This window comes from Triticum urartu, chromosome 7, assembly GCF_003073215.2.
Source record: "Triticum urartu cultivar G1812 chromosome 7, Tu2.1, whole genome shotgun sequence".
Lineage (NCBI taxonomy): Eukaryota > Viridiplantae > Streptophyta > Magnoliopsida > Poales > Poaceae > Triticum > Triticum urartu.
In genome coordinates, this window is record NC_053028.1 from 716615833 (window position 1) to 716640130 (window position 24298).

Consider the following 24298-nt stretch of genomic DNA (forward strand, 5'->3'; position numbering starts at 1 on the left):
GAAAGTTTGAACACACGTGTGCTATGCCTTCATATATATCTGTGTGTGTTTTTTCCAGAAGTTTTGAAACATAGAAAATATGAAATTTAACGAAATTCGAATTTTTCAAAACCGAGCTCCAAAGACAATATTCGTAGACTTCTCTAGCAAATTAGACTAAAGCAGCGACTTGAGCTTGTAAGTCGGTTTAAACTGTCCTATAAAAGGACGGGTGCTGCCATTTTCAGTATCACTGCTCCAATCCAGCCTCAGTTAGTACTCCACTCCGGTGCATGTGTGTGCGCATTTTATAGACTGCACTAGCTGCAGTTCTTTGGTGGTCTATCCTTCATAAATCAGTACACCGCGCGCTAGTTTTTCGGGAAAACAGTAAGCAGAGAGGGTGAGCGTCATTTGGCGTGCTCACGAGGCAAATTAAAAGCATATGCCTGAGGCATCAAGTAAAAATTCCATACCCTGCTTTGTCCATGGAAAAAGGAAAAGAAGCTGCTTTGCTTTTGTTTTGCTTGCTCCATCCATGGGAATGGGATGCTTTGCTTTGCTTCTCCCCACCGCTGCTTTACTTTACCCACCTCCGGCTGCCAACCAGTTAGCCGATGGCATTGCTTCCCACATCCCAATCCCTCCAGGCAATGCCTCCTCCTTGGCCTCTGCCGGCCCCCCCTGCTAATATTTTTCGCCACCGACTGTTGTGCCGTGCAGCGCATCCCATCAATCTCAAAGGTCTGTGACGTAGTTCAAGTTGAATTTGTATTGTATCTTTCTTTGATTACCTTGTCGCCTGAGCCTTGAGGTAGTTCGTTAGTGTTCAAGTTTTATTTCCTTGTCTCTGTCTTGCTACTTAAAATTCAACTTACTTGCCTCTAATTGCAATCACAGCACAAGGCCAGCAAGTTGAACAATGGCGATGGTGTTGGACGCGTTTGCATCCTACATCGGGGACTACCTCAAGCAGGTGGTACAGGATTAGGTGGGGACGATGCTTGGCGTCTCGGGCGAGATCGACAAGTTGGGTGACAGGCTTCAGGACCTCAAGAACTTCCTCGCCGACGCCGATAGGAGAAACATCACCGACGAGACCGTCCAACTCTGGGTGGGGCAGCTCAAACGCGCCATGTATGAAGCTGCTGACATCCTTGACCCCTGCCAGCTCAAGGCCATGGAGAAGCGTGGGTCTTCCTCTGCGGATGCAGGGTGTCGCAATCCCTTACTTTTCTGTATGCGGAATCCCTTCCATGCTCGTGAGATTGGCACCCGCATCAAGGCGCTCAACCAGAGGCTTGATTCCATCAAGCAGCGCAGCGCTCCTTTCAACTTCATCAATCTTGGGTCATATGAGGATTGTCATAGCAGCAATGCCCACGCCTCTCGCCATGGTAATCCAAGCCGGGAGACGGTAGGGGACTTTGACCGGTCGGCTGTGGTTGGGGACAAGATTGAAGAAGATACACAAGCACTGGTGTCCCAGATCATGCAGACGGGAAAGGATGCCAACAATGACATCATGGTGGTCGCTATCGTAGGTGTTGGCGGGATCGGCACGACCACCCTTGCCCAGAAGGTCTTCAATGATGATGCCATCCGAGGCGGGTTCAGCAAAAAGATATGGTTGAGCGTCATCTTATCGAACTATTCTTGTGGTGCACCAGTAGACTAGGAGATGATGGGCTCATCAAAGAGAACCAAGGTGTATCTGAGGAAGAGCAACAACGAATCGAGAATGCGTTCGATGAGCTCTGCCCTCCGCCCAGTGTAGAGATTATTAATATAAAAGGGTATTTTGGCCAGCAACTCCCGAGCTGGATGATGTCCACATCAACGGTGCACCTCAACAACTTGACGACTCTATTTTTTGTGGACCTGGCTTGTTGCACACAACTTCCAAATGGGTTGTGTCAGCTCCCCTACCTGCAATTACTTCAGGTTAGTCGTGCTCCATGCATCAGGCGGATTGGGACTGGATTCTTGAAGGCTGCAGCAGCTCCATTTCCGACTTTAAATGAGATGAACTTAGCCGGAATGGTGGAGTGGGAGGAGTGGGAGTGGGAGGAGCAATTGCAAGCCATGCCCCGTTTGGAGAAGCTTCAAATCATTAATTGCAACCTGAGGCATGTTCCTCCAGGCCTTGCCTCTAACACAAGGGCTTTGAAACAATTAACTCTACAAAATGTCCGACACCTCTGCTACATTGGGAGCTTTCCTTCAGTTGTTGAGCTTACAGTGGATGGAATCCCCGAGCTAGATAAGATTACCAATCTCCCCAATCTGCAGAAGCTTACCATCACTGATTGCCCAAAGTTGACGGTGCTGGAGAGTATCCCTGTGCTCGATAGGTTGGTACTGGAGGATTACTTCATGGAAGAACTCCCAAAATACATGCGAGATATAATGCCAAGGCATCTGGAGCTACTCTGCAGGAGACGGTTGCTATCTTCATTAGCCGCAGGACAGTGTGGTCCTGAGTGGTGTAAGTTCAGCCATGTGGAGCATGTCAAGGCATATGCGCCTGATGGAGACAACCAAAGAAAATGGTACATGTTGTACACAAGAGGAGAAAACTACAAGTTGGATTCAAACATTAGCAGCTCTACCATATTTGAAGCCAGGTAAAGAATATCAAACATAGGAGCTTTTGTCTTAATTTGAGCACTCTCCTCTCACTCTTCCAGTTTATAAATTTATTTGATTTTATCTCCTGACATTTGTCCACATATACTACATGATAAGTGAATATATTTCGTAAGTTTTCTTGTTTCAGACAATGGTTGTTGAGTTGTTCTAGACACAACACTAGCTGTACGTGTGGGTTGTTTAATGGCTACTTTCTGATTTGGTTGCACTTCCTCATATATGTTGCTAAGTATTTGTCTTTCTGCGCAGGCCCTGACTATGCAGCCAAATTGGTGCTGCCACATGAATGAAAAGATGGATATCACGAAAAAAGACAAGTGTCGTGTAGGATTGGTCACATCTTTGCTAAAGACTATTTGTGTTGGGTTGGCATGTTGCTTTCTTGTTTGCAAGTTTTAACGGTTGTACATACATGATGGTTGCATCATACGGATGTGCACTGAATGTATGTTCAGGTTACATCGATGGAACTGGTAGATTCAGAAGAGAAGAATGCTCGTCCCTGAAGCCTCAACTGTGTAATGGTGCCACAGACAGCTGGCATCCACCTTGGCCCTCGTCGGTCTCGCTCTCCATGAAGCAAACTCGCTGCCATGACCTCACAAGAAAGAAGAGAGCAGAGTTGAAGTTGCCTGTATACTTATACCCATGTTGTTGCTCTTCGCAAAATCAATCGAGGGTTGAGTTGAAAGGGAAGCAACCACAATTGTTAATTAATTCAGCTAGGTGAGATTAGCAAGTTCATGACTAAACCATTCTGCCCTGTAGTCTGTAGGACCCTAATTATTTTCAGAGGGTCCACGTTAACTGTGACTAACAAGTAGTCCATGACACTAAGCTTCATCTTCTGCGAATACTAGTGTTTTGTATATTATATATACTATTGGCAGTAAGCTTTTATGCGTCGGGAGAAGAACCAGTAGTAATGTTGCAGCATGGAGACTAAAGACTATTGTCATTGCTATATATTCTTTGAGTTGCTTGTTGTAGTCTGAAGAAAGAATATGCAAACAAAATGTCTGGTCTTTTGGGGTTTTGGGCTTGGTTCACTCATGCTGATTCATGTGCTGGCTTGGTTCACTTAAGAGAAGAGCAGAGCAAATCAGAGTGTAGAAGCATTGTCAGTCTGCATTTTGCATATATAATTCTCAAACATATACTGGCATAAATCCTGTAGTAGTACTACCCAATGTTTCAAACTACACTGGCATAAAGGTGCCAGCTTTATTAGTTATGAGGCAGCTGCCTACAAATTCTACTCTCCGTGGAAAGTGAAAAATCTTGATATACTGTGTACTTAGTATAATCGTATTATCGGCAACAAGCTCTTTTGTGTTGAGAAAACAATTAAGAGTATGTTGCAAACATGATGACAGGTGTTTGGGCATGATTCATTCAATCGGATTCAGTTGCAGCCAAGGTTCAGAGAAGAGCAGAGCAGAGTTGGGGAGATGACAGTAGTATCGTGCAGTGGTGTTTTGTGACAGTGGAAGGTCAACAAATTTGGCATTGACCTGGATGGTAGAGAAGCCAGGGTTCCGTTTTGTACCTTGCTAACTGCAGAGTGATGGTTACTACTCACTCCGCCGGAGGCCAGGGAGCGTTTGGTTACTGCGTCTACCCGATGGGAGATGGTAGCTCGGGATATTTTCAACCGGTTTGGATGGCGGTCATGTAATAGGATAGGCATGTAGTGCTCCTATTTTTATTTGACAGCCGGTTGTGGCTTCATCCTTTTTGTTTAGCTCTTTTGAGCATTTGTAGTTTCCTTACTTCGAGACTTGGAGACTTGTTGCTGGATATTTTTTTAATAAGATGAGCCGTATGCATCTTTCTGATGCAGAGGCTGGGGTAAAACCCCTTTTCGAAAAAAAAACTGCAGAGTGATGGTGGTGGTGGACAGAGATGACTGCCCGTCAGGAGCTGAACCTTCTGAAGAAATCGATAGTTTAGCGCAGGTGCAAGTCTTCTAATGCATGGCTCAGACTGCAACTTGTCGTCCGTTCATGCTATGGCACTCAACGTGTTAACGTCTCTGAATTTGTCTGAATTTGGTTGGTGCCTATCACTGCCTTGAAGTTCTCAGCAGGGCTCACACTAATAGCATCATTAAATATTTGTATTGCTTCCACTAGCTAGCATGCATGATTTGGACACTCAATCTGTTCTCAACAGGGTGCATGATTGTGTACCTGATCTACTATGCTTTTATACTGGAACTTGGTATTAAACCCAAATTAAGTGTTGGCGGGTGTTGTCCTCCTCGTGCATATGGTTTGTTCCTTTACCCCTTGTGCTCATGTTTAGTTTTCGCAATATATACTACCCTGTTTGGCTCTGTTGAATGAGCATTCATACTCCATAACATGCTTCATAACCCACTTGTATCAACATCATTTCTGTATTTTTGTACCTGAAACAAATGGCTTTTTGCATTCCGGAGGGTCCCACTGTATTTATATGTACGTGAAACAAAAGTACATGCCCATTTTTGTTTACGTATTTATCCTTTTATACAACACATATAAATATGTATATTGATGAAAATTCGTGCACATATACTGTACATCTATATCTACACGTAAAAAGAAAAATTCCGGAACATTCTGCGGTGTATGAAACTATGCTTTTCGTGAATAAATAAATGAATAATAATGTTTCCTTCTGAATCAGTTTTTAGGAATTAGCACCCATGCTTGTGTGCCGGCCCTGCTTGGCTTGCTCGGCCGTGAATAATAATGTTTCCTTCTGAATCTTGATTTGTCCAGTAACAGTTTAACAGGACAAATCCAGACGAGATAAGTTTACTGATTGCCCTCACCAATTTGAATATATCAAGAAGTCAGCTGACAGGAACAATCCCAAATCAGATAGGTGACTTAAAGCATTTGGAGTCCCTGGACCTATCATACAACATATTTTCTGGTGCAATCCGATCAGGTTTGTCGGCACTAACTTCTTTGAGCCACTTGAACTTGTCATACAACAATCTATCAGGTGCACTACCATCTGGACCACAGCTTCAAACTCTTGACAATCAGATGTATATATACATCGGCAACCCTGGTCTTTGTGGTCCTCCTTTCTCCAAGAATTGTTCGGCAAATGACGGCAAAACAAAGCAGCCTTGAAGATATAAATCATATGTCATCTGTTTATCTTGTCACGAACATAGGCTTCGTGGTGGGTCTTTGGACAGTGTTCTGCACCATGCTAATGAAGAGAGCATGGCGGGATGCATACTTTCAGTTCATTGATGAGCTATATGACAAGGTTTATGTGCAAGCGGCCGTGAGGTGGGCTCGCCTCATGAAGAACACTCAAGACGATGCACCATGAACCAAGAAGTGCCCAATTCCACTGCAAGCGAATTGTTCGATACTCGCATCTACATAAGTTTTCAGTTTTCTATATTTTTGTATTGTATCTGTATTTGAAGCACTAAGTGGGTCTTTGCTGGACGCCAGTTCTATAATGGTATTTACATGTTTGTACTCTATGGAATGAAGTGTGCGGGTTTTGTTGGAAAATTTAATCCTATGTCGGGCATTGTTCGTTATGTAAGGAGAATGATATACAGCCCCCACTCTGCCTCTTTCTTATTTTTTTTTTTTTTTTTTTTTTTTTTTTGAGATTTGGAGCAGAGAACTACTCCGATAGGGCAGTACATTCAGCTAGCATCAATGGTCGTAGGCTCGCCTGATCTTCTTGCTACTGCCGCGAGGCCATGCGCCAGCGAGTTGCACTGTCGCTTAACGTGTCGGACGCTGCACGCCTCAAAACCAGCCATGGCCTTCTTGATGTCCATGATTAGGCCATAGTGGGGGGATCGTGTCTGGCCAGGTATAGGCAGTTCATAATTTGCAATGGTCTGATTATCCATCTCAAGTACTACTACTTGACCAATGAACTCCTCTGCTGTTGACTGGAGACCTCAGCACTCTTACAGCGAGGAAGGTTTCTGCAGATCGATTTGAAAACTTTGCCTTGGGAATCCCGTGGGAGAACCCCGGCTGCACTTTCTCCAGTCTCTGCCAGAAAAGCAGCATCAGTATTTATTTTAACTGTCCCTTGTGTCGGCGGAGTCCAACGTTTGTCTTTGGTTTCAGTGTTCCTAGCTGGTAGAGCAGCTTAGCTTGGTTACATCGTCAGACTGCTGAAGAGCAGGCCCTGGCGATGGGGCCCAGGTCTAAAATTTCATTGTCATATATCAGGCAAAGACAGGTGTTGTGTAATAATTTACTGTTGGGAGTCATGTATGGGCAAGATTAAAACAGTCATGTACTATGTAGCAGTTAAATAGGATATGCCATGGTACTTGATGTGTTGGCTGTCCCTCCCTATCTCGCTGTGTTGATATTTAATTTACAGTACAAGGTAAGAGCAGAGTCAAGTAATTGATTTGGCATTCACTGCATGTTGCATTTTCAGTACTGTCACAAGTCCCTGCACTTCAATTCGTGACTGCTGCATGTTGCCTGGAGGTAAATTGGGGCAAGTGCTCCTGCATTGCGTAATTTATATTATTGGCGACAAGAAAGCTTTTATGAGATCGAGAGAACAACTAGTAATGTATTGTCAGGTAGCAGCATTATGTTTGGTAAATTCAGAAACAGGTTGCTCTCTTCAGGTAACAGCAGTATGTCTTGCAAATTCAGAAACTGGGATTTTGTAACGGAGATCGAGGAGCAACACAATCCCTTTTTGTGCCACGCACACATTCAGTTTCATTTTTCAGTCTGTAGCAATATGTGTCTCACAAGAGTTGTGAACGCACACGTTCAGTTTCATTCGGGAATGCAGTTGATTGTAGCCGTTGTTAGGATATCTCGCTGTGTTGATAGTTATAGGAGAAGCGAAGAGCAGAGTAGTGGGTCCAAATTGTATATCCTTGACTAGCTTGCAGCAACCTAAAAAGTTGACAAAGATTTGGTTGTAGCAGGTGCTAGTAGCAAAGCAGAGTGTTTTTTGTGGGAGTTTTGATTTGAACCTTGCCATGTACAGTAGTTGCAGGGGAGGATGGAGCCTTAAGCCGTGGAGCGCGTGTCCTGTCCAAAGCCTACATACGGCCTGCCAAGATCCTTGAGTCCTACACACAGCAATTCAGAACTGACGAATGAAGACTTATAAAGACTATTTTGTGTGGTTTATATATAAACCCTTGAGTCTCTGTCTGCAACCTCATGGTAGAATCTGCCCTTCTCCTGCTGACCTGAATGAACCAAAGAGGTAAGCAGAACATGTATTTTTGTACCTTCTTTCCATGGTCTGTTCTCTGGCGATCTTTTAATTATAAATGAGCTTGGGTGATGTTGTCCAAGTTGGCATCTTGCTTTTCTGCAAGTCTTAGGGTGGTACTGAATGTATCTTCAGTTTAAACTTTACACCGATGGAACTGTTGTCAGAAGGAAAGAAAAAAAAAAGCATGCTCGTCCCTGTGGCCTGAACGGTGTAATGGTGCCGCGGACATATGGAGTCTACCTTGGCAACGTTGATCTGGCTCTGAAGCAAACTCACTGGCTTCGCCGACGGCCCTGCGGTCGAATACGCAAGAAAGAAGGGAGCATAGTTGAAGTTGTCTGTTTCACTGCAGCTTTATTTTGGAACTGCGGTTGAAATTGTTTTTTGAAGAAAAAAAATAGAAAATGGGCTGTCACCGGGCCTTGAACTGAAGCCCTGTGGGACAGAGGGAGTAATAATCATGTCCTAGCAAGATTGATCTTCTTAAAGCGTAGTGACTCTGTACATATCAAAGTTTGTTTGTTTGTTTGTTCGTTTGTTTGTTGTGTCATTCTCAAAAGGAAAAGTTTCCTCTTTTGTTATGGTACACTGACGGTAGCAACTGACAGCCACACTCTTAACTTGTTCAGAAAGCAGTTATTCTCACACAACTGTTAGCAATGTACTCCTTCCATAAGGAAATATAAGAGCGTTCAGGTCACTACTATTTTTTTACAGAGGGACTACGTTTTTGCAGCTAGTGCTTCCACTGTGCTGTATATACATTTGAAGTGAAAAAAGAATATTGATTTTTTTTTCGAAAAGGGGACTCCCTGACCTCTGCATCAGAACGATGCATACAGCCACATAGATAAATAAAAAAGGTTCAACAATGTCATAGAGTCTTGAAACAAAATAAAGGCGAGCTCACATAGAGCCTTGACGCTAAAACAAGAAAAGGCCATAAAGCCACAACCGGCTGGCAAAATAAAGATAGGAAAACTAATTGCCTATCCTATTACATGACCGCCATCCAAACCGGTTGAAGATATCCCGCGCTACCATCTCCCACCGGACAGATCCAGTAACCAAACGCTCCCTGGCCTCCGTCGGAGTGAGTAAGGACCACATACGGATCAGCGCCGTAGCACGGAATACAACCTGCAAAAAATGAATAGTAGTTATTCTGTTAAAAGCCAAATCATTTCTGCAGTTCCAAATTGCCCATAACAACGCACAAACTCCTACACGAATGTGTCTAGCTGTATCGGACTCTATCCCATCCAGCCACGTTCCAAATAACGACCCGACCGAACTCGGAGGAGTAATGTTAAAGGCAATTTGCACGGAGCGCCACAAAATTCTCGCCAACGGGCACTCAAAGAAGAGATGCTTGATGGTCTCATCCCGATCACAGAAACTACACCTAGTAGATCCTGTCCAATTGCGCTTAACCAAGTTGTCCTTTGTTAAAATGACCTGTTTATGGACAAACCACATAAACACTTTAATCTTCAAAGGAACTTTGACTTTCCACACATGTTTGGAGCTAGGAATGACACTCGAGTTAATAACATCGATGTACATCGACTTAATGGTAAATTGTCCAGACATAGTAAGTTTCCAACACAACTGATCGGGCTGATGATGTAGCCGGACTTCCATCAGTCTACGCACCACAGGAAGCCAAGCTTCCCATCTATCACCAACAAGCACCCTCTTAAACTGGATATTAAGGGGAATGGACTGCATAATCGTTGCCACTAGCGCATCACCGCGATGGACAATACGATACAGAGTTGGGTACTATAATGCCAATGGTGTATCACCAAGCCAAGTGTCCTCCCAGAAACGAGTATCGTTGCCATCTCCGACAATAAACTTTGTTCTATTAAAGAAGGCTGCCTTAACTCTCATAAGCCCCTTCCAAAACAGCGAATCAGTTGGTCTCACTGTCACCTGTGACGAAGTTTTGGAATGCAGATACTTGTTACGGAGAATCTGTGCCCAAGTTGCGTCAGTCTCAACTGATAGCTTATACAGCCACTTACGAAGCAGGCATGTGTTCTTGACCTCAAGATTCTCGATACCCAACCCCCCTTGATCCTTTGGTCGACAAATAACATCCCATTTGGCGAGTCTATACTTTCTCTTAAGATCATCACTCTGCCAAAAAAATCTTGATCGATAGAAGTCCAGCATTTTCCTAACCCCAACTGGAACCTCAAAGAAAGATAGTAGAAACATCGGCATAGTTGTGAGCACCGAATTAATAAGAATTAACCGGCCTCCATAAGACATAAGTTTGCCCTTCCAGCAACTAAGTTTCTTTTCGAACCGATCTTCGATGCATTTCCACTCTCTGTTCGTGAGCTTACGATGGTGAATGGGTATACCTAGGTAAATAAAAGGTAAAGCCCCTAATTCACATCCAAACAATTGCCTATAAGCTTCTTGTTCCTCCTTGGCTCTACCAAAGCAGAACAACTCGCTTTTATGAAAGTTAATCTTTAAACCGGACAATTGTTCAAATAAGCACAACACCAGCTTCATGTTTCTCGCTTTTGCCAAGTCATGCTCCATAAAGATGATTGTATGATCAGCGTACTGCAGAATGGACACACCCCCATCAACTAGGTTAGGCACCAAGCCACCTACTTGATCGCCCTTTATTCCGGCCATCAAGAATATTGATACCTTTATCCCGGATGTATGGGAAGGGTGGTTTCTCTGCAGCTGCTGCTTATTAGCTTTGCTTAATTCTAAACCACTTTCCATAAAAGAAATGTCTCTTTTTTTTTCTCGAATAATAACAGGGAGATCTCCCCGGCCGGCTCCATTCATTGAAAGAAGCCTGAACAAGACCAGGTCCGGTTACAAGGTTCAGAAAAACCAAAGGACTGCAAAGCAACCTCCACTGTGATTTAACAGAAGATACTGCTGCACAAGTTGAGGCACGATGGCGCATGGAGATTAATTAGCTCTCCACAAGTAGCAGATAACAACCAAAAGAAACATTATGAGATGAGGATAAGAAAACAACACTTATAATAATAACAATACATGTATTTATATACACGTCTTGGCAAAGATGGTGGAGTCGTCGCAGGCGAGGATCACAGAAATCGGCAATAAAAGTGAAATGACGGGCCAACTGCAAGCTAAGAGCTTGAGAGAATCACTCCACCTCACTGACAGGCAATGGAGACGAGGTGCAGTGTCCTGGAGCCCTGCTGTCCGAAATAAATGAAGAGGGAAAACTTTAAAATTAATGAAGGGAACTTTTAACATACATATAACATACTGAAAGATAAAAAATTTGTGAAATAAAAAGTACAAAATGTTATCTCTTTGAGAGCGAGCAGATGAGGACTTTACCTTTCTATTTCTACACAGTTGCAAATCTGGATGAAGATTAATAAATATATTTTGAGCGGACATGCTCAATCTTTGGCCAGCTTTCTCCATCAGGCGATTGGCAGCTCTTCTTCAAGAGTTGAGAATCCAGCACGAGTATGTGGTACAGGGAGGATGGCAAATCAGGTAAAGATGATAGATTGGGGCATCCAAGAATTTGGAGTGTACTCAGACTTGAAAAGCACTTCAAATCTGGCAAGGAACTGATTTCACAATTCCTAAATGTCAGGCAGTCGACAGATGAGAAATCTGCTGATTCTTCAAATGAAAAGGATCGCTCCTTGCAATCTTCAAGGGCGAGATATCCTGGAACTGTAAGACCTTCAGCTGAGAGCATGTGGTTGAGTATTACAGAGCTGCTAACATAGAGAGCACCGAGTTGCAACTGTGAGATGCACTTCATACTAAGATTCGGGAGATCTCCAAAATGTGCACTGCCAAGTTTCAGCGAAGACAACCCTTCAAGAAAGCACAGGTCCTGTAAACTTCGTAGTGATAAGTGTCCCAGGGAGGTTAAATGACCAATCGACAATGATGAAGAGCTTCTGCACCAATCCATCGAAAGAAAACTCAGTTGCGGCAAGTCACTACTGAAGAAATCTGCTGCAACCACACAGTGTTTTATGCTGAGCATCTCAAGGGACAATGGCATAACATCTGTTCCATGTGTCAACTCTACAGAAGGGCAGCTCCACAAAAAAAATGTTGAAAGAGTGGTAGCAGCTCGCAGCCCCCCTAATGATCTAAGGCACCAGCACGAGTCGATCTGCAAGTTATCAAGCTTTGTCAACTGTTGGAGAACATCCTGTGACGGAAGTGTAGTTAAAGTCATAATCTCTTTTAATGACAAACGTCTCAATGCAGTGAGACCAACAAGGCAAACCGCTAATGCTTCATCTGTAACGACACATGAATAAAGGTCAAGCCGACAAAGCCCTGATGGTGGAACCAGTTGTAGGCTAACGTTCCTTTTACATATGAGTCTTATCCTCTCCACATGGCAACATATCCATGCGTTGATGATATCCTCTTTCACCAATACTTCACTCCCCTCTCTTTCTAGAGCACTTTCAATGGTTTCAAGATGAGAAATATCAACATCCATCAATTTCATCAGGCGCTTCAGAGATGAATGTTCTGACAACAGTGTGTCCTTGATGTTTGATCCCGAATCCACCTCCCAGGTGGAAGAAAGCCGTGACTTCAGGTTGCATGTCATCATGGTGTTCTCCCTTTGGTCCAATTGTTTTAGCTCATCGCTGGAAATAAACATAAGCAATATGCATTTCTCAATCACTAACTCTTCAAGGCTAGCCGGAAGAGAAGGTAATGTCTTCAAGTATGGGACATTCTCGAGGCGAAGTGAGGAGCAATTCCCAAAGAGAGCGGCATTCGATGGTAGGATTTCTAAGGCACTGCAATTAACAAGTGCAAGTGATTCCAAATTCTGGAAATAAGAATCCCCGAGTAACCAGCCTGGGTATTTTGCATATCGGTAACCTTTGATAGTAAGGCCCCTTATTTGCGGTGGTGGCACCAGACCTTCCAGGGTTTCCAAATGTAATCTATCAGGAGCAGTCATGTCATTTTCTTCACTCCATTCAAGGTGCAATCTCTCGAGATGATTTTTCTGATGTAGCTTTGCTTCTAAGGCTTGATCCTTCCCAGCAACATTCTCAAGATTTGTGATCCTTAAACTGCCACCAAGGTTGTTCATGTCTTTCAGTTGTCGCAGCTCATAGCCACTCTGTTTTTTCACGCAAAATTGATCGAGATTGTGGAGTGAAATTAACTTGCCTATGTAAGGGATTTGGCCACGCCCTTCATGATATCTCAACTTACTTAAACTGAATATTTTTTCAGGAAAAGTTTCAACATTTGGACTGAATAGTAATTGCAAGTGGTAAAGAGCACACAATGATCCAGGCAATTCAGAGATCGAAGTACGGGCAACGTTCAAGTACCGAAGGTGCTTCAATTCACCAACAGATTCAGGCAGTTTGCTGCTGTTATAGAACTCCAGAATAAGTACACGTAACTTCTTCAAATTCTGCAGCACCTGCTGGAAAATATCTGTTGCATCATCTATAAGTGGTTCAATGCAGACAAAGCTACGTAAATGATGTAGCCTGCAGATAGAGTGCTTATGTTGCTTCAAACTCTTAACACAAACAGATAGATGTCGAACAGTGTGTGGTATTGTTGCCATCTTATCATCTTCTAATCTGAAGCAGACTTCTTTAGACAATGACTCTGCCAAATCATGAACGAGGTCATGCATAACATACCAGTGCATAACTTCGTCACCTCTGTAAACGGGTTGAAAGAATGAAACTGAGAGCATCTCATCAAAGCAGTCCCTCCCAATATCTTCCGTTCTCTTGTTCACATTGCACGAATCAATAAGTCCCTCTCCTACCCACATGCAAACCAACTTATCCCTTTTATAGCAGTGGCCTTTTGGGTGTAAACTGCAATACAGGAAACACCTCTGCAGACTTGGATCTAACTTCTCGTAACTCCACAAAAGTGCTCTACTGGGATCACTTAAGTTGTCAATCCTTAAAGCATCTTCCCATGCTGCCTTATCCTTTTTCCTGCTCAGCCGTGAACCCACAGTTTTTGCTGCCAGAGGAGATCTTCCAAGTCTTTTAGCAAGCTTTTCTGCAATAGTTTCTAGCTGCTCACGCACCCTCTGGTCACCGATTGCTGCACCAGAAAAGGCATGGTCCTTGAAGAGTGCTAAGATATCAGTGTTTTCCATTTCTTTCATAATAATAATTTCCTTACAGTAAAGAGCAGCTGGAAGTGTCTTGGATCGAGAAGTTACCAAAACTTTGCTTCCTGTGTGTCGAGAAACTAGAGGAGCCAGTAGTTGCTCCCAGTCCTCATTGCTCTTTTTTTCGAACCAGACATCATCCAGCACAAGCAGGAATCTCTTTGATTTTTCCAGCATGTCCCTCAATATGCATTGGAGAGTATCAAGATTATCAACAGGAGGGCATTGCCCTCCTTTTGCTGATTCAATAATCAACCGTGTATGGCCAATTACATCAAGTTTGCGTGAGATGCAAACCCACATCCTGACCTGAAAATGTTCTTTTATCCTCTCGTCATTGTAAACATATTGCGCCAAGGTGGATTTTCCCATGCCTCCAAGTCCAACAATGGCTAGACCAGAAAACCTACTTGTATCAGACTCAACAGCAACCGGCTTGGTAAGAAGACCTATAATATCAACGCGGTCCTTGTCGCGGCCAAACACTTTCTGAGGGGCCATTGATGTGGCCACTCGAATAGCAGCTGCTGGCACTGAGGAGGCCACAACAGGTAAGCAAAGTAGTTCCCGGAGGCCCTTGGCTTCCGCAAGGATGACCTTCAGTTCCTTCAGCTGCTCGAGTAGCTTTTTGTTCTTTGGGCGCAGATTGGACAGCCTGCTCGACACAATATGCACATGCTTCATAATAGTACCACTAGAAGATGCATGTTCTATCAAAGAATCCTTCCCCTTCTCTGCTTCGCGCTTGAGGATGTTGTACTCATGCTCATCTAGCAGGTCCTCAGCTTTACAGAAGGCGTCTTTGAGCTGCTGGACCCAGTTGTTCAACATTGGCCTGTGAGGGCTCCTGTTAGCTGCTTCAACCAGTAGAGCGAACTGTGGCATGATGTTGGTCTCCAGTTCATGGAGCTCACTCACCATGTCCACACCAAGACACCTTGCGGGGTCAGCTAGCAGCTTCTTCAAGATCGGTGATACCACCAACTGTAAGCCAGCCCGTACACCAGCCACAGCCAATGCCACTTCCGCCATTGAAAGCACACCGTGGTATTGAGGGGGGTGTATCTTTTTTTTTGTGTTTCTTGGAAGTAGAAAGGCACGGTGGGAAAATTGGGATTTTTTGAGGAATGAAAATCAGGAATATAACAGAGCAAATATGGGAAATAGGTAAAATTACTCTGAAGGCAGATTGTGTTTGTGTGTGTATTCACAGAATCTTCAATTTGGTTGGTGGTTGGTGGAGAAGATGAAAAAATGATGCAAAGAAGTGTATCTGGAGGGGACACTGAGACAGAATGAATGGGTGAAGACACTAAACCGTAGGGTGAATACGGAGAAGTAAACAATAGCTAACTCTAAAGATTCCTCAAAAAAGAAAAAGATGGCTTCTGGAGTGTAAATCAAAGGTTCAAGACAGCAATAGATGGGAAACCTGCATGAGCGAAAACAGGGAGATAAATCAGTGAACATACAGCAAACAGAGCCGCTGCAAGCTGATTCTTCTTCCTGCTTTTGTGCAAGTTAATAGTATATTTGAAGAAGAAAACAGCAAGAAAGGCATAGAGCTTACGCTGATGATGGGTGAAGGATGATGAAGGTAGCTAGCGATTGCAGGAGCAGGTGCGGTGATGAAGGGGGATGAGAAATTGCGGGAGAGGCGAATTGGAGGCAACACAAGACCGATGGGAAAACGGGAGCATGAGCTCTAATGATGGCCCCTGGAGTGAAAATCAAAGGTTTTTGATAGCAATAGTTGAAAAACCTGCAGGAGTAAAAAACAGGGAAATAAATCAGAGAGTTGCATCATAGAACACACTGTAAACAGTGCCGCTGCACACTGATTCTTCTTCTTGCCTTTGGAAAGTAGATGTATTTGAAGAAGAATACTAACAGGGAGAAGGAAGAAAACAAAGGGCAGCGAGCTTACACAGATGATGAGCTGCAGGATGACCAAGGCAGCGAGCGATCGCTAGAGCCGGTGTGATGATGAAGGGGAATGGGAGGTTGCGGGAGAGGCGAATTGGAGGCAGCACTAGACCATAAGAGAAATAGGACGCAAGACTCTCCAATGAGGGTCAACAAGACATGAATGGATCTGATCCAGCTAGTCGCAATTTTTAATTTGAGCTGAGCCCAACTTGCTGAAAAATTAACCGGTACCCACTGTCTGTAGCGCACTCACTAATCAAACGGTGATTAAAATACATGAAGTGGCCGCCTTAGGTATAATTAATAAAAAGAAAGTGCCCATCCACTCATGTTTTTTAACAATGAAACGGTAGGTCACCTTACCTGCTTCTCATTATTTGTTTTTTTCTTTCTTTTCCATTATCATGACAGGCCCTTTTGTGATTTCCAGGAAGCATCGCTCCAGTTATGAAAGGTATGACAAATAATAAATTTACTAGTAGAACGCCCGTGCGTTGCAACGGGCTGCATCGGCGACTTCTTTTTTTCTTTCTTCCATCCATCAACTAAAAATGTTCCTTGAGGTGATACGTGGATGGACAAATTTACAATCATACGAAAATATCAATGGTTTAAAATATAGTTATCAAAAAAATAATTCTACAACACATCCGACATTAAGGTTATGGTATCTGACAGATAGGGAACAAACACAATGATGACTTACCATCAAATCTCATTTATATTTCAGAACATGTTTTTCCTACCAATGTGTGCAAGATCTCTCTCCCAATTCCCCCTTCCCTCGCTCCCTCGCTCTCTCCCCCTCTCTCTCGCGCACTCTCTCCCGATCTCAGGTGTGTTGCCTTCTCAAGAAGGCTCCAATGCTCTAGTAGCGGTCTAATGAGCTGGTCGTCATTATTCGGTGGTGATAACAACGATGAGGAGGAACACCGCAAGATGTTGCTGATGTTCTTAATCTCTCCATGATGTCATCAAGAGGGCTTCAACCAAGAACCATAATTTGATTGACTACCCACAAAAAATAGAACTATTCTTTACAACTTTCTGAAAAGCTAAATATAATTCAAAAAAAATTATGAAGAGAGGTTAGTAAATAAAAATACAAGTCATGACTAAAATATTAAAGTGAGAAAATTATTATTTTTTACCTCATAACAGATATTGTGGCATACTATCTTTCAATATTCCTTATTTAGTGCCAATGTAAATTCCATACATTAAATGTCTAGATCATCTGAAATGGCCATGAAATTACAAAGTGGGAAGGTGGAACAACATTTACACAAGTATAGCATGCAAAACCAGCAACTTATGTGTATAGTCTACAGCTTCATCAGGGCAAGTAAAAAAAATCAGTCCGGCCTATAAATTGTACATAAAAAACTGCAGTTAAACCAATGGACAATTGGAATGGATGTTGCCTACAATCGCTGTGACAACAGGCTCACCAGCAAGGTTGCACTTGTAGATCATCATTTTCTGTGCAAGGGATATCTTCTCAACTGAAATCTCCATTCCAAAATCACCTCTGGCCATGAAGTAATTGGTTTCCCACAAAGTGTCATCAAAGTTTACAATGCCCTCTTGGTTTCAACCCTACCAATTCAAGAAAGAATAACAACATAGCCGACATGGTCACGGGCAAGCACGTATGTTTATAGGCACAGTAGATTTAGTCAACACAGCAGTTGAACGAAGCTAAGTAATCTGAACAATTTTACAAGTACCAAGAAATAAAACTTACCACAGGAGATGCAAGAAATAAAATTAGGCAAAACTTGTTCAACAAATTATGCTAAGGCTTTTGTGAACCAAGTGTATTCATTAAGGAAAGCACATAGAAGAGAACCAATTATGTATTTTTTGACTATATAACACATAATAGACTATAATGTTTTTTTACAAACAGGAGTAGATGTGAAACATGTCCTCGGAGAGACAAAGAGTTCATGGGTTCCAGAATCAAGTGTGTATATTAACAAAAAGTTGGACGTTATAACAGTAAGTTGTCGAGTGTGTATATTAACAAAAAGTTGGACGACATAACAGTAAGGCAACTCAATGAAAGGAAGGAACATCATCTGTGGTTGCCCTGGTACTTAACTGACATGCAAAAACATTTCATCAGTGCAGAGAGTATCAGAAGTTCAGGAAGGAAAGGAAAAAAACATTAACAAAGCTCGATAACATTACCATCATAATAACACAAAACAAGGATATTTGAATCAGATTTGTAATTCAAGCCCAAAAATGTATATACTATAATAATAACGCAACCATCAAGTCTTTAGTTAATTCATAAAGAGCTGATTGTTTTTAAATGTTTCAGTCCGCTGCTTCTGTATAACAGTTAAAGAACATAAAGAACCACTGCCAACAAATTTCAGTTAACTAACCGACGAATGGATACATATCAAAACAACTAAATCTATAAGTAATGTAGACTAACAAATAAGCATGACCATGAGTGCTTCACTGATTGCAGAAAATCAATACCTAGATAAGGTTAAGGATTCAGGCCAAAAATGCATACTACACTGATAACACACTACCAAAAAAATCAGCAAGGTTCAGAATTCAGGCCCAAAAAAGGTATACTATACTAATAATAAGTAACCAGGAATTCTCGATTTGCTTCACAATTCAGGCCCAAAATACATATTGTACCAATAACACACAACCATCAAGTCTCAGTTCATTTACTTAAGAATTGATTATATTTCAATGATTCCATCTCCTGCTATTCTTTAGCAGTTAAAACCAGGCTTCACCATGAAAATAGAAAAGATACCTAGTTCAGTCGCTCGTAGCTTTGGAGCATGCTTAATCAGTTTGTTCCTCATGAACCACATATCAGCGCACACATACAGACACACACGCGATGTGCTCAGCACCTCATGCTGCTAATCACTATGTCGTATGGACACACATGTATCATTGCCACTCAATGGTTTACCCTGAAAGAAGTAGGAACAACACTAATCAGAGATGATCAGGTTCAGTAGAATGGACGGATAGGCAGAAAAAAATCACCGTGCAGCCAAAAGTATACATCTTCCAGCTTCCAATTTTGGAAAAGCTTAAAAATAGATATAATGTCATTTTTGTTTCGAAAGTATACATTAATGCGGTTGAAAAACAGGTCCTCTCTCTGTTTAAACAAATAGATATAGATTCATTTTCCATTCCAAAAGTATACATTAACATGGTTGAAAAACAGATCACATCACCCCAGCTGTTAAAAGTCAATTAATCTTTTTAGTAAACAAAAATTATACTCCGTATTTCAGAATTTGGAGACGAGGCTAACTTTCCGTCTACTAAACCGACCAAGAAGAAATTCAACTCAGCCATGAGAGCTTTAAAAAAAGGATTTTAGTGTGATCTTACCGAAAAAGGCTTTCGGCCCGCTTTATATATAAAGCATCAATCAACAAGCACCCAGTACAAACACACGCCCGCCACCGCAACACACGCACACACCCAGGGCAGGATACATAGGTGCTGAGCGCAGCAACACCACCCCTAGCACTACCCACACAGAGATGAAGCTACATATGACGAACCATGTGCTCCAAGGCGGCGCCTTCAGGAAGGGAACGACACCGGATCGCCGCCACCGCCCGATCCAAAGATCAGAGTTTCCCTCGGAACCGCATGACAGGCAATGAGAGCCGCGACGACGCCTTCAAGAAAGGAACGATCTTCGCCGCCGCCGGTCCGTTCGAAGATAGAACAGGTTTTCACCTCGGCCAACACTCATCGCCACCGAACGCCACACCCCGGACACCACGCTGCCCACACGGCCATGGTGACCGGGCAGCACCAAGGCACGGGCTCTGCCCACAAGCACCGCGCTACCACCACCAGGGCCGCCGCCCTAGCATCCAAGACCTCGACACCACCTCACCCGAGACACATCGCACCCCAAAGGAACGACACCGGATCGCCGCAACCGCTCGATCCAAAGGTCACTCCTGCTGCACCGTGCACGAGACGAGATCCGTCTAGCCGTGTCGGGCGCGGGACGAGCTCGATCCTGCAACACCGGGACGCGAGACGAGCGGGGAGAGGGGAAGTCCCGGCGGCGCGCGGGTGGAGTCGCCCCTCGAGTCGCCAGAGGAGGGTGACGCGGGGGTGTTTTTTCACTCTAGTGTGATCTTTGGTATTTCAGCTTCAACCGAAGCTAGCCACCATTCACAGTTAGACAATGTAAATCCAAATTTTAGATGGTTTTTCGTTTAAACTGAAGATATAACAGCCTATGCACTGCCACAATTGATGAACACAAAAATAATGTTCAATTAATTACTTAACGGCAGATAATCAGTGTACCACTACATGGTACCATAATAATTAATTAATTTGCAGCAATTCTAGACATCATTAACTCTTAGACACTGTAAAAGCAAATTGCAGATATATTTTTAGTTTAACCCGAGGCTACAACCTTATACGCACTACCACATTCGATGAACGCCACAACAATGTTCAGCACTACCACATGTAATCTGAATCTCCCCTGAACTTTTCAGTTTGACCACCCCCAGGCATATAATTGCAGCCTAACAAAGACGACATTGCTCCATGGGAGACTCATAGATTCAACTCGACCAAAGAATAAGATTTAATAATGGATTCAAATAATTAAGATGAAGATATTGTCCTGTGGCCCAAGAGAAAAGATATGTTTGGTAATTGGAAACGTGTGTAGATACCTTGATGGAGCGGTCTTGTTCAAAGGCTAGGGAGGCCTTGGAGAAGACCACCTTCCGGGTGAGCAACTTCTGCTGGGACTACACGTTGGCGCCCAAGTCCCTAAGGTTGCCAATGCTCCTTTGGGTTTGAAAACCTTCTCTTCACAGAATTATAGATCAATTTCTGAATTCTGGAGGACTGTACATAACGCATACTTCATCTGGAAAAATAAAACTAACTATAATGAAAGCATCAATTGCAGTTGAAAAAATAGTGCTAAAGAAAAAGGAAAGCTTGTGGCTGCTAATTGATTGCAGCGTATGTACCAAACAAATTACAATGCACTAACACAACATGCGAATTTAAAGAACTCCCTATAGTGGATTCAACCACCCTGAACGAATGATATTATATATCAAGGGCATGAGTAATGCAGGTTTATATTTGTAACCAAATAAAGTAAAGAGTACATATTAACCAATGGAATTAACTGAAGCAATTAAATAAATTTGAGACGGTGACTACAGAGCATGAATACAATGAGAAACTACACAAATTCAATCTAACCATGTGTTAGTAGATTAGATGCTGCAAAAGGTTGTACAACCTTATGGGACACAAGCAGCCAAGTTAAACTAACTGAGGGATGAACTTACTCAATGAATCAACCACTTTGTTCTTGCCCCTGGCCTTATCAAACTTATACACAAGCAAATCTTGCATAGTTGGAGAAAATGAATATTCAAGATCGAGAAGAACATCTAGAAGCTCTCGTGCATCAATCTCATTAAGTTAGTTGATTGGTTCCCTTACAAAGAAGCAAGGGAACTTGTAGTTGTACTGTTGTAGCATCTCCCCCTTCAATCCTGAAACTTGTAAAACAAAGAGCTGAACTATTTTGCCCTTGAAGGATCAAATATAATGTATTTCAAGTTAGTAGGTTAAATAAAAAAGTTTATAGAAAATAAGATCAATCTATTTATTAAACAAAGCAAGCTACAAATGCAAACAGTGTGGCAGACTTAGATCACTTCATGTACCAAATATTAACTGAAATTTTATGGCATAAACCACAAACTTCCTGTATTGTAATGGATCACACACCAAAGAACTTACATTGTAATTAATTTTATCCTGCAAAATATTGTGAGCAATCTTAATTTCATCACAACACAAACTGCATCTAGTTTTGCTGAAGGATAGTTACAAAAAGTATGGAAAAGCTTCCAAGCTAACGTTCCGTCAAAATAACCTTCAGTAAAGTGTATGTATGGAAGTATCTAAATAGTCCACCAAAATCAAAATGCTCCAGAAAATGGATCCTACAGCTAATCTAGTGCGAAGACCATTGAGGTGTTGTTAGTTTTCCTAAATCACGAGAACCATCTTGATAAGGAAATGACACCTGTTTGGAAGATAATTATATCATAGTAGAGGTACTCGAACCCTGGGTGTTCATTTTGTTCCAGCCCTACTCAAATTTGTGCTAGTTCTAAAATAGTTAACAGAGATGCACAATGACAATGGGCACTAACCTGGGCCAGTGACCTAAGAATTTGGAGCGAAGATTACTAATTTTTAGCGCAACACACCCTCTGTTGGCGGTTAAAATACCTCATGTCTGGGCTCGTAGTTGAACTTCTTACTGTAATTCTTACTGTGCATCTTCCTTTTGAACATTTGTTCCAATGAACCTGCAAACCTGCATCCAAAACAATCGATCTCACGACTAGCCATAATAATAAAAACAATCCACATGACCTTGCAAGCAAGAATATAGATGTAATTGATCAAAAATGAGGGAGATGGAATTTGTGTAAGTTCTGCACCTGTTCTAAGATCTCAGGTTGTAGTCGGCGGTGTAGGGGAGCAGTGATGTCGTGGCCGCACCATGGGGCTAGTCCTTGGTGTATCGGAGTTGTGCCATCAAGGCCGCACTGTTGGGGTAGTCCTTGATGTAGGGGAGCAGCTTCATCAGGGTCGCACTTGCCATCAGAGGGAGATGGAGCAGCAGTGTGGTGATGGAGTAATGCATTTCTTTTATCTGGTTGCTGCATTTCACCAATGTACCTTTGAAAAGATTGAACAGATTATCTTCCACGTAAAAGTAACATGGCCATCTTCATGAGACTGTCTACGCACATGGATGCAAATAGAAGATAATTGATGTCTTTGTACCAGAAAGATGTAAATTGAATATTCGATGTGTGACTGATTGCTACATTTTTCAGTTGATGAGATACAATATTCAGTTAAGATACACTCCATCCGTCCCAAAATAACTTATTTTGGGTTGGAGGGAGTATATCATAACTACATTCCTATCATGCACTGAAGCTTCAAATTGTATTTACTTGAGACATCCAAGATAGAAAAAATATAAGAGGAAAAATAAATAAAGGTTCATGCATGAACAAAACCTCCAGTGCTTTCACCCAGGAAAAAAGCAAACGCACGGGGTTTTTACTGGAAACTAAAGTTTATCGACAAGAGAGGAAATTCTATAGCAGAGGAAAGGAGAAGGCATTGGAATCACAGATAATATGTGCTAATCCAACCAATACGATCAGTTGAAACTAATAAAAAAAGAGTAAAGGAGTAGGCATTTGCATCACAAACCTTCTCTGATGATGCAGAAGTTGCAGCGCTAGGGCCGGCTGCACATCTGAAGCCCATCTCACCGTAGCACCTACGCCTCCTGTGCACCTCCTCCTTCCTGCTCGCGCCGCCGGGAGGGTGCCACACGCGTGCCGCCGTTTTCGTGTGACCCCGCCGCCAGCCAGCCTCCGGCGAGCGCCACCGCGTCGGTGAGTCCCTCCCCGTTCCTTCCTTCCTCCTCCCATCTCCTCATCTCTCCCATCTGTCCTATGATTCCTCGTCGCGCCGTTGATGCAGGACGCGGCCGCCGCCGGATCTTCAACGCGCACGGGAGCCACAAACCGCCCCCTGTCCAAATCAAGCTCCAGTCCCGCTCCCCCCTCCGCCGGGTATAGCACGGCGGCTGAATCCAAGGCACGGCGGCTGAATCGAGCTCCAGTCCCGCTCCCCCTCCCTCGGGCTCCTAATTGAGGTTAGGGTTGCGAGCTCCAGTCCCGCTCCCCCTCCCGCCGGCTGAATCCAACATGGGCCTGCGGCGATGGAGAGGAGGGCGTTGGTGACGGCCATGGCTGGATCCGGCGACCGCAGCCTCCTCCAAGGTCGGGCTAGTGGGGGCTCGGGGCACAGGCGACTGGCGAGCGAGAGGGGTGGGAGCTCAAGAGCTGAGGAGAAGGCGACGATGCGAGCGGCGGTGGCGGACAGAAACCCTATTTGGTGTGGGTCGAGAGGTGGATGAGGGCCGGTTTTTTGGGTGCGTACGTGGGTTGGGGTGGGAGTTGGGACGGAAAAAAACCTGGGAGGTGGGAGTTGTCCCTGGTTAACCTACGAAATTTCAGGACGAAAATAAACCAGCGGAGGTGGGACGAAAATTGACCGGCGGAGACTACCAACTGCTCCATTAGGAATAGAGTTGATCTCATATGCCTTCAATATACAGGATATATATGGCAATTGACAATAGCAAATGGGCAATATGATGTGCACTAAAGGAAAAACAATGAAGACCGATTATGACATCGCGAA

At 43.3% G+C, this 24298-nt stretch overlaps 1 protein-coding gene, 1 long non-coding RNA gene and 2 pseudogenes across 4 annotated transcripts; 2 read left to right on the forward strand and 2 right to left on the reverse strand.

The window, feature by feature from the left end:
• Positions 1-901: 901 nt before the first annotated feature.
• LOC125521115 lies at positions 902-4424 on the forward strand (annotated as a pseudogene).
• A 93-nt stretch (positions 4425-4517) lies between these two features.
• Positions 4518-5970, forward strand: LOC125519641 (annotated as a pseudogene).
• Positions 5971-10796: 4826 nt separating this feature from the next.
• Positions 10797-16132, reverse strand: LOC125521113 (putative disease resistance protein At3g14460). 3 transcript variants are annotated; one of them, XM_048686163.1, is made up of 4 exons: positions 15975-16132; positions 15618-15809; positions 11230-15479; positions 10797-11081 (listed from the first exon to the last, which is right to left on the reverse strand). In XM_048686163.1, exon 3 carries the CDS (start codon positions 15077-15079, stop codon positions 11267-11269), a length of 3813 nt encoding a protein of 1270 aa, XP_048542120.1. In that variant the 5' UTR covers positions 15080-15479; positions 15618-15809; positions 15975-16132; the 3' UTR covers positions 10797-11081; positions 11230-11266. The 3 variants fall into 3 exon arrangements, with proteins under 3 accessions (XP_048542120.1, XP_048542121.1, XP_048542122.1); XM_048686164.1 differs by having other exon boundaries at positions 10797-11084; XM_048686165.1 differs by lacking the exons at positions 15618-15809; positions 15975-16132 and having other exon boundaries at positions 11230-14882; positions 14966-15095.
• A 2453-nt stretch (positions 16133-18585) lies between these two features.
• On the reverse strand, positions 18586-22608 carry LOC125521116. Its single transcript, XR_007289019.1, has 4 exons — positions 22507-22608; positions 22213-22379; positions 20698-20897; positions 18586-18936 (listed from the first exon to the last, which is right to left on the reverse strand). It is a non-coding gene; the product is annotated as an uncharacterized LOC125521116 (long non-coding RNA).
• Between the last annotated feature and the right edge of the window lie 1690 nt (positions 22609-24298).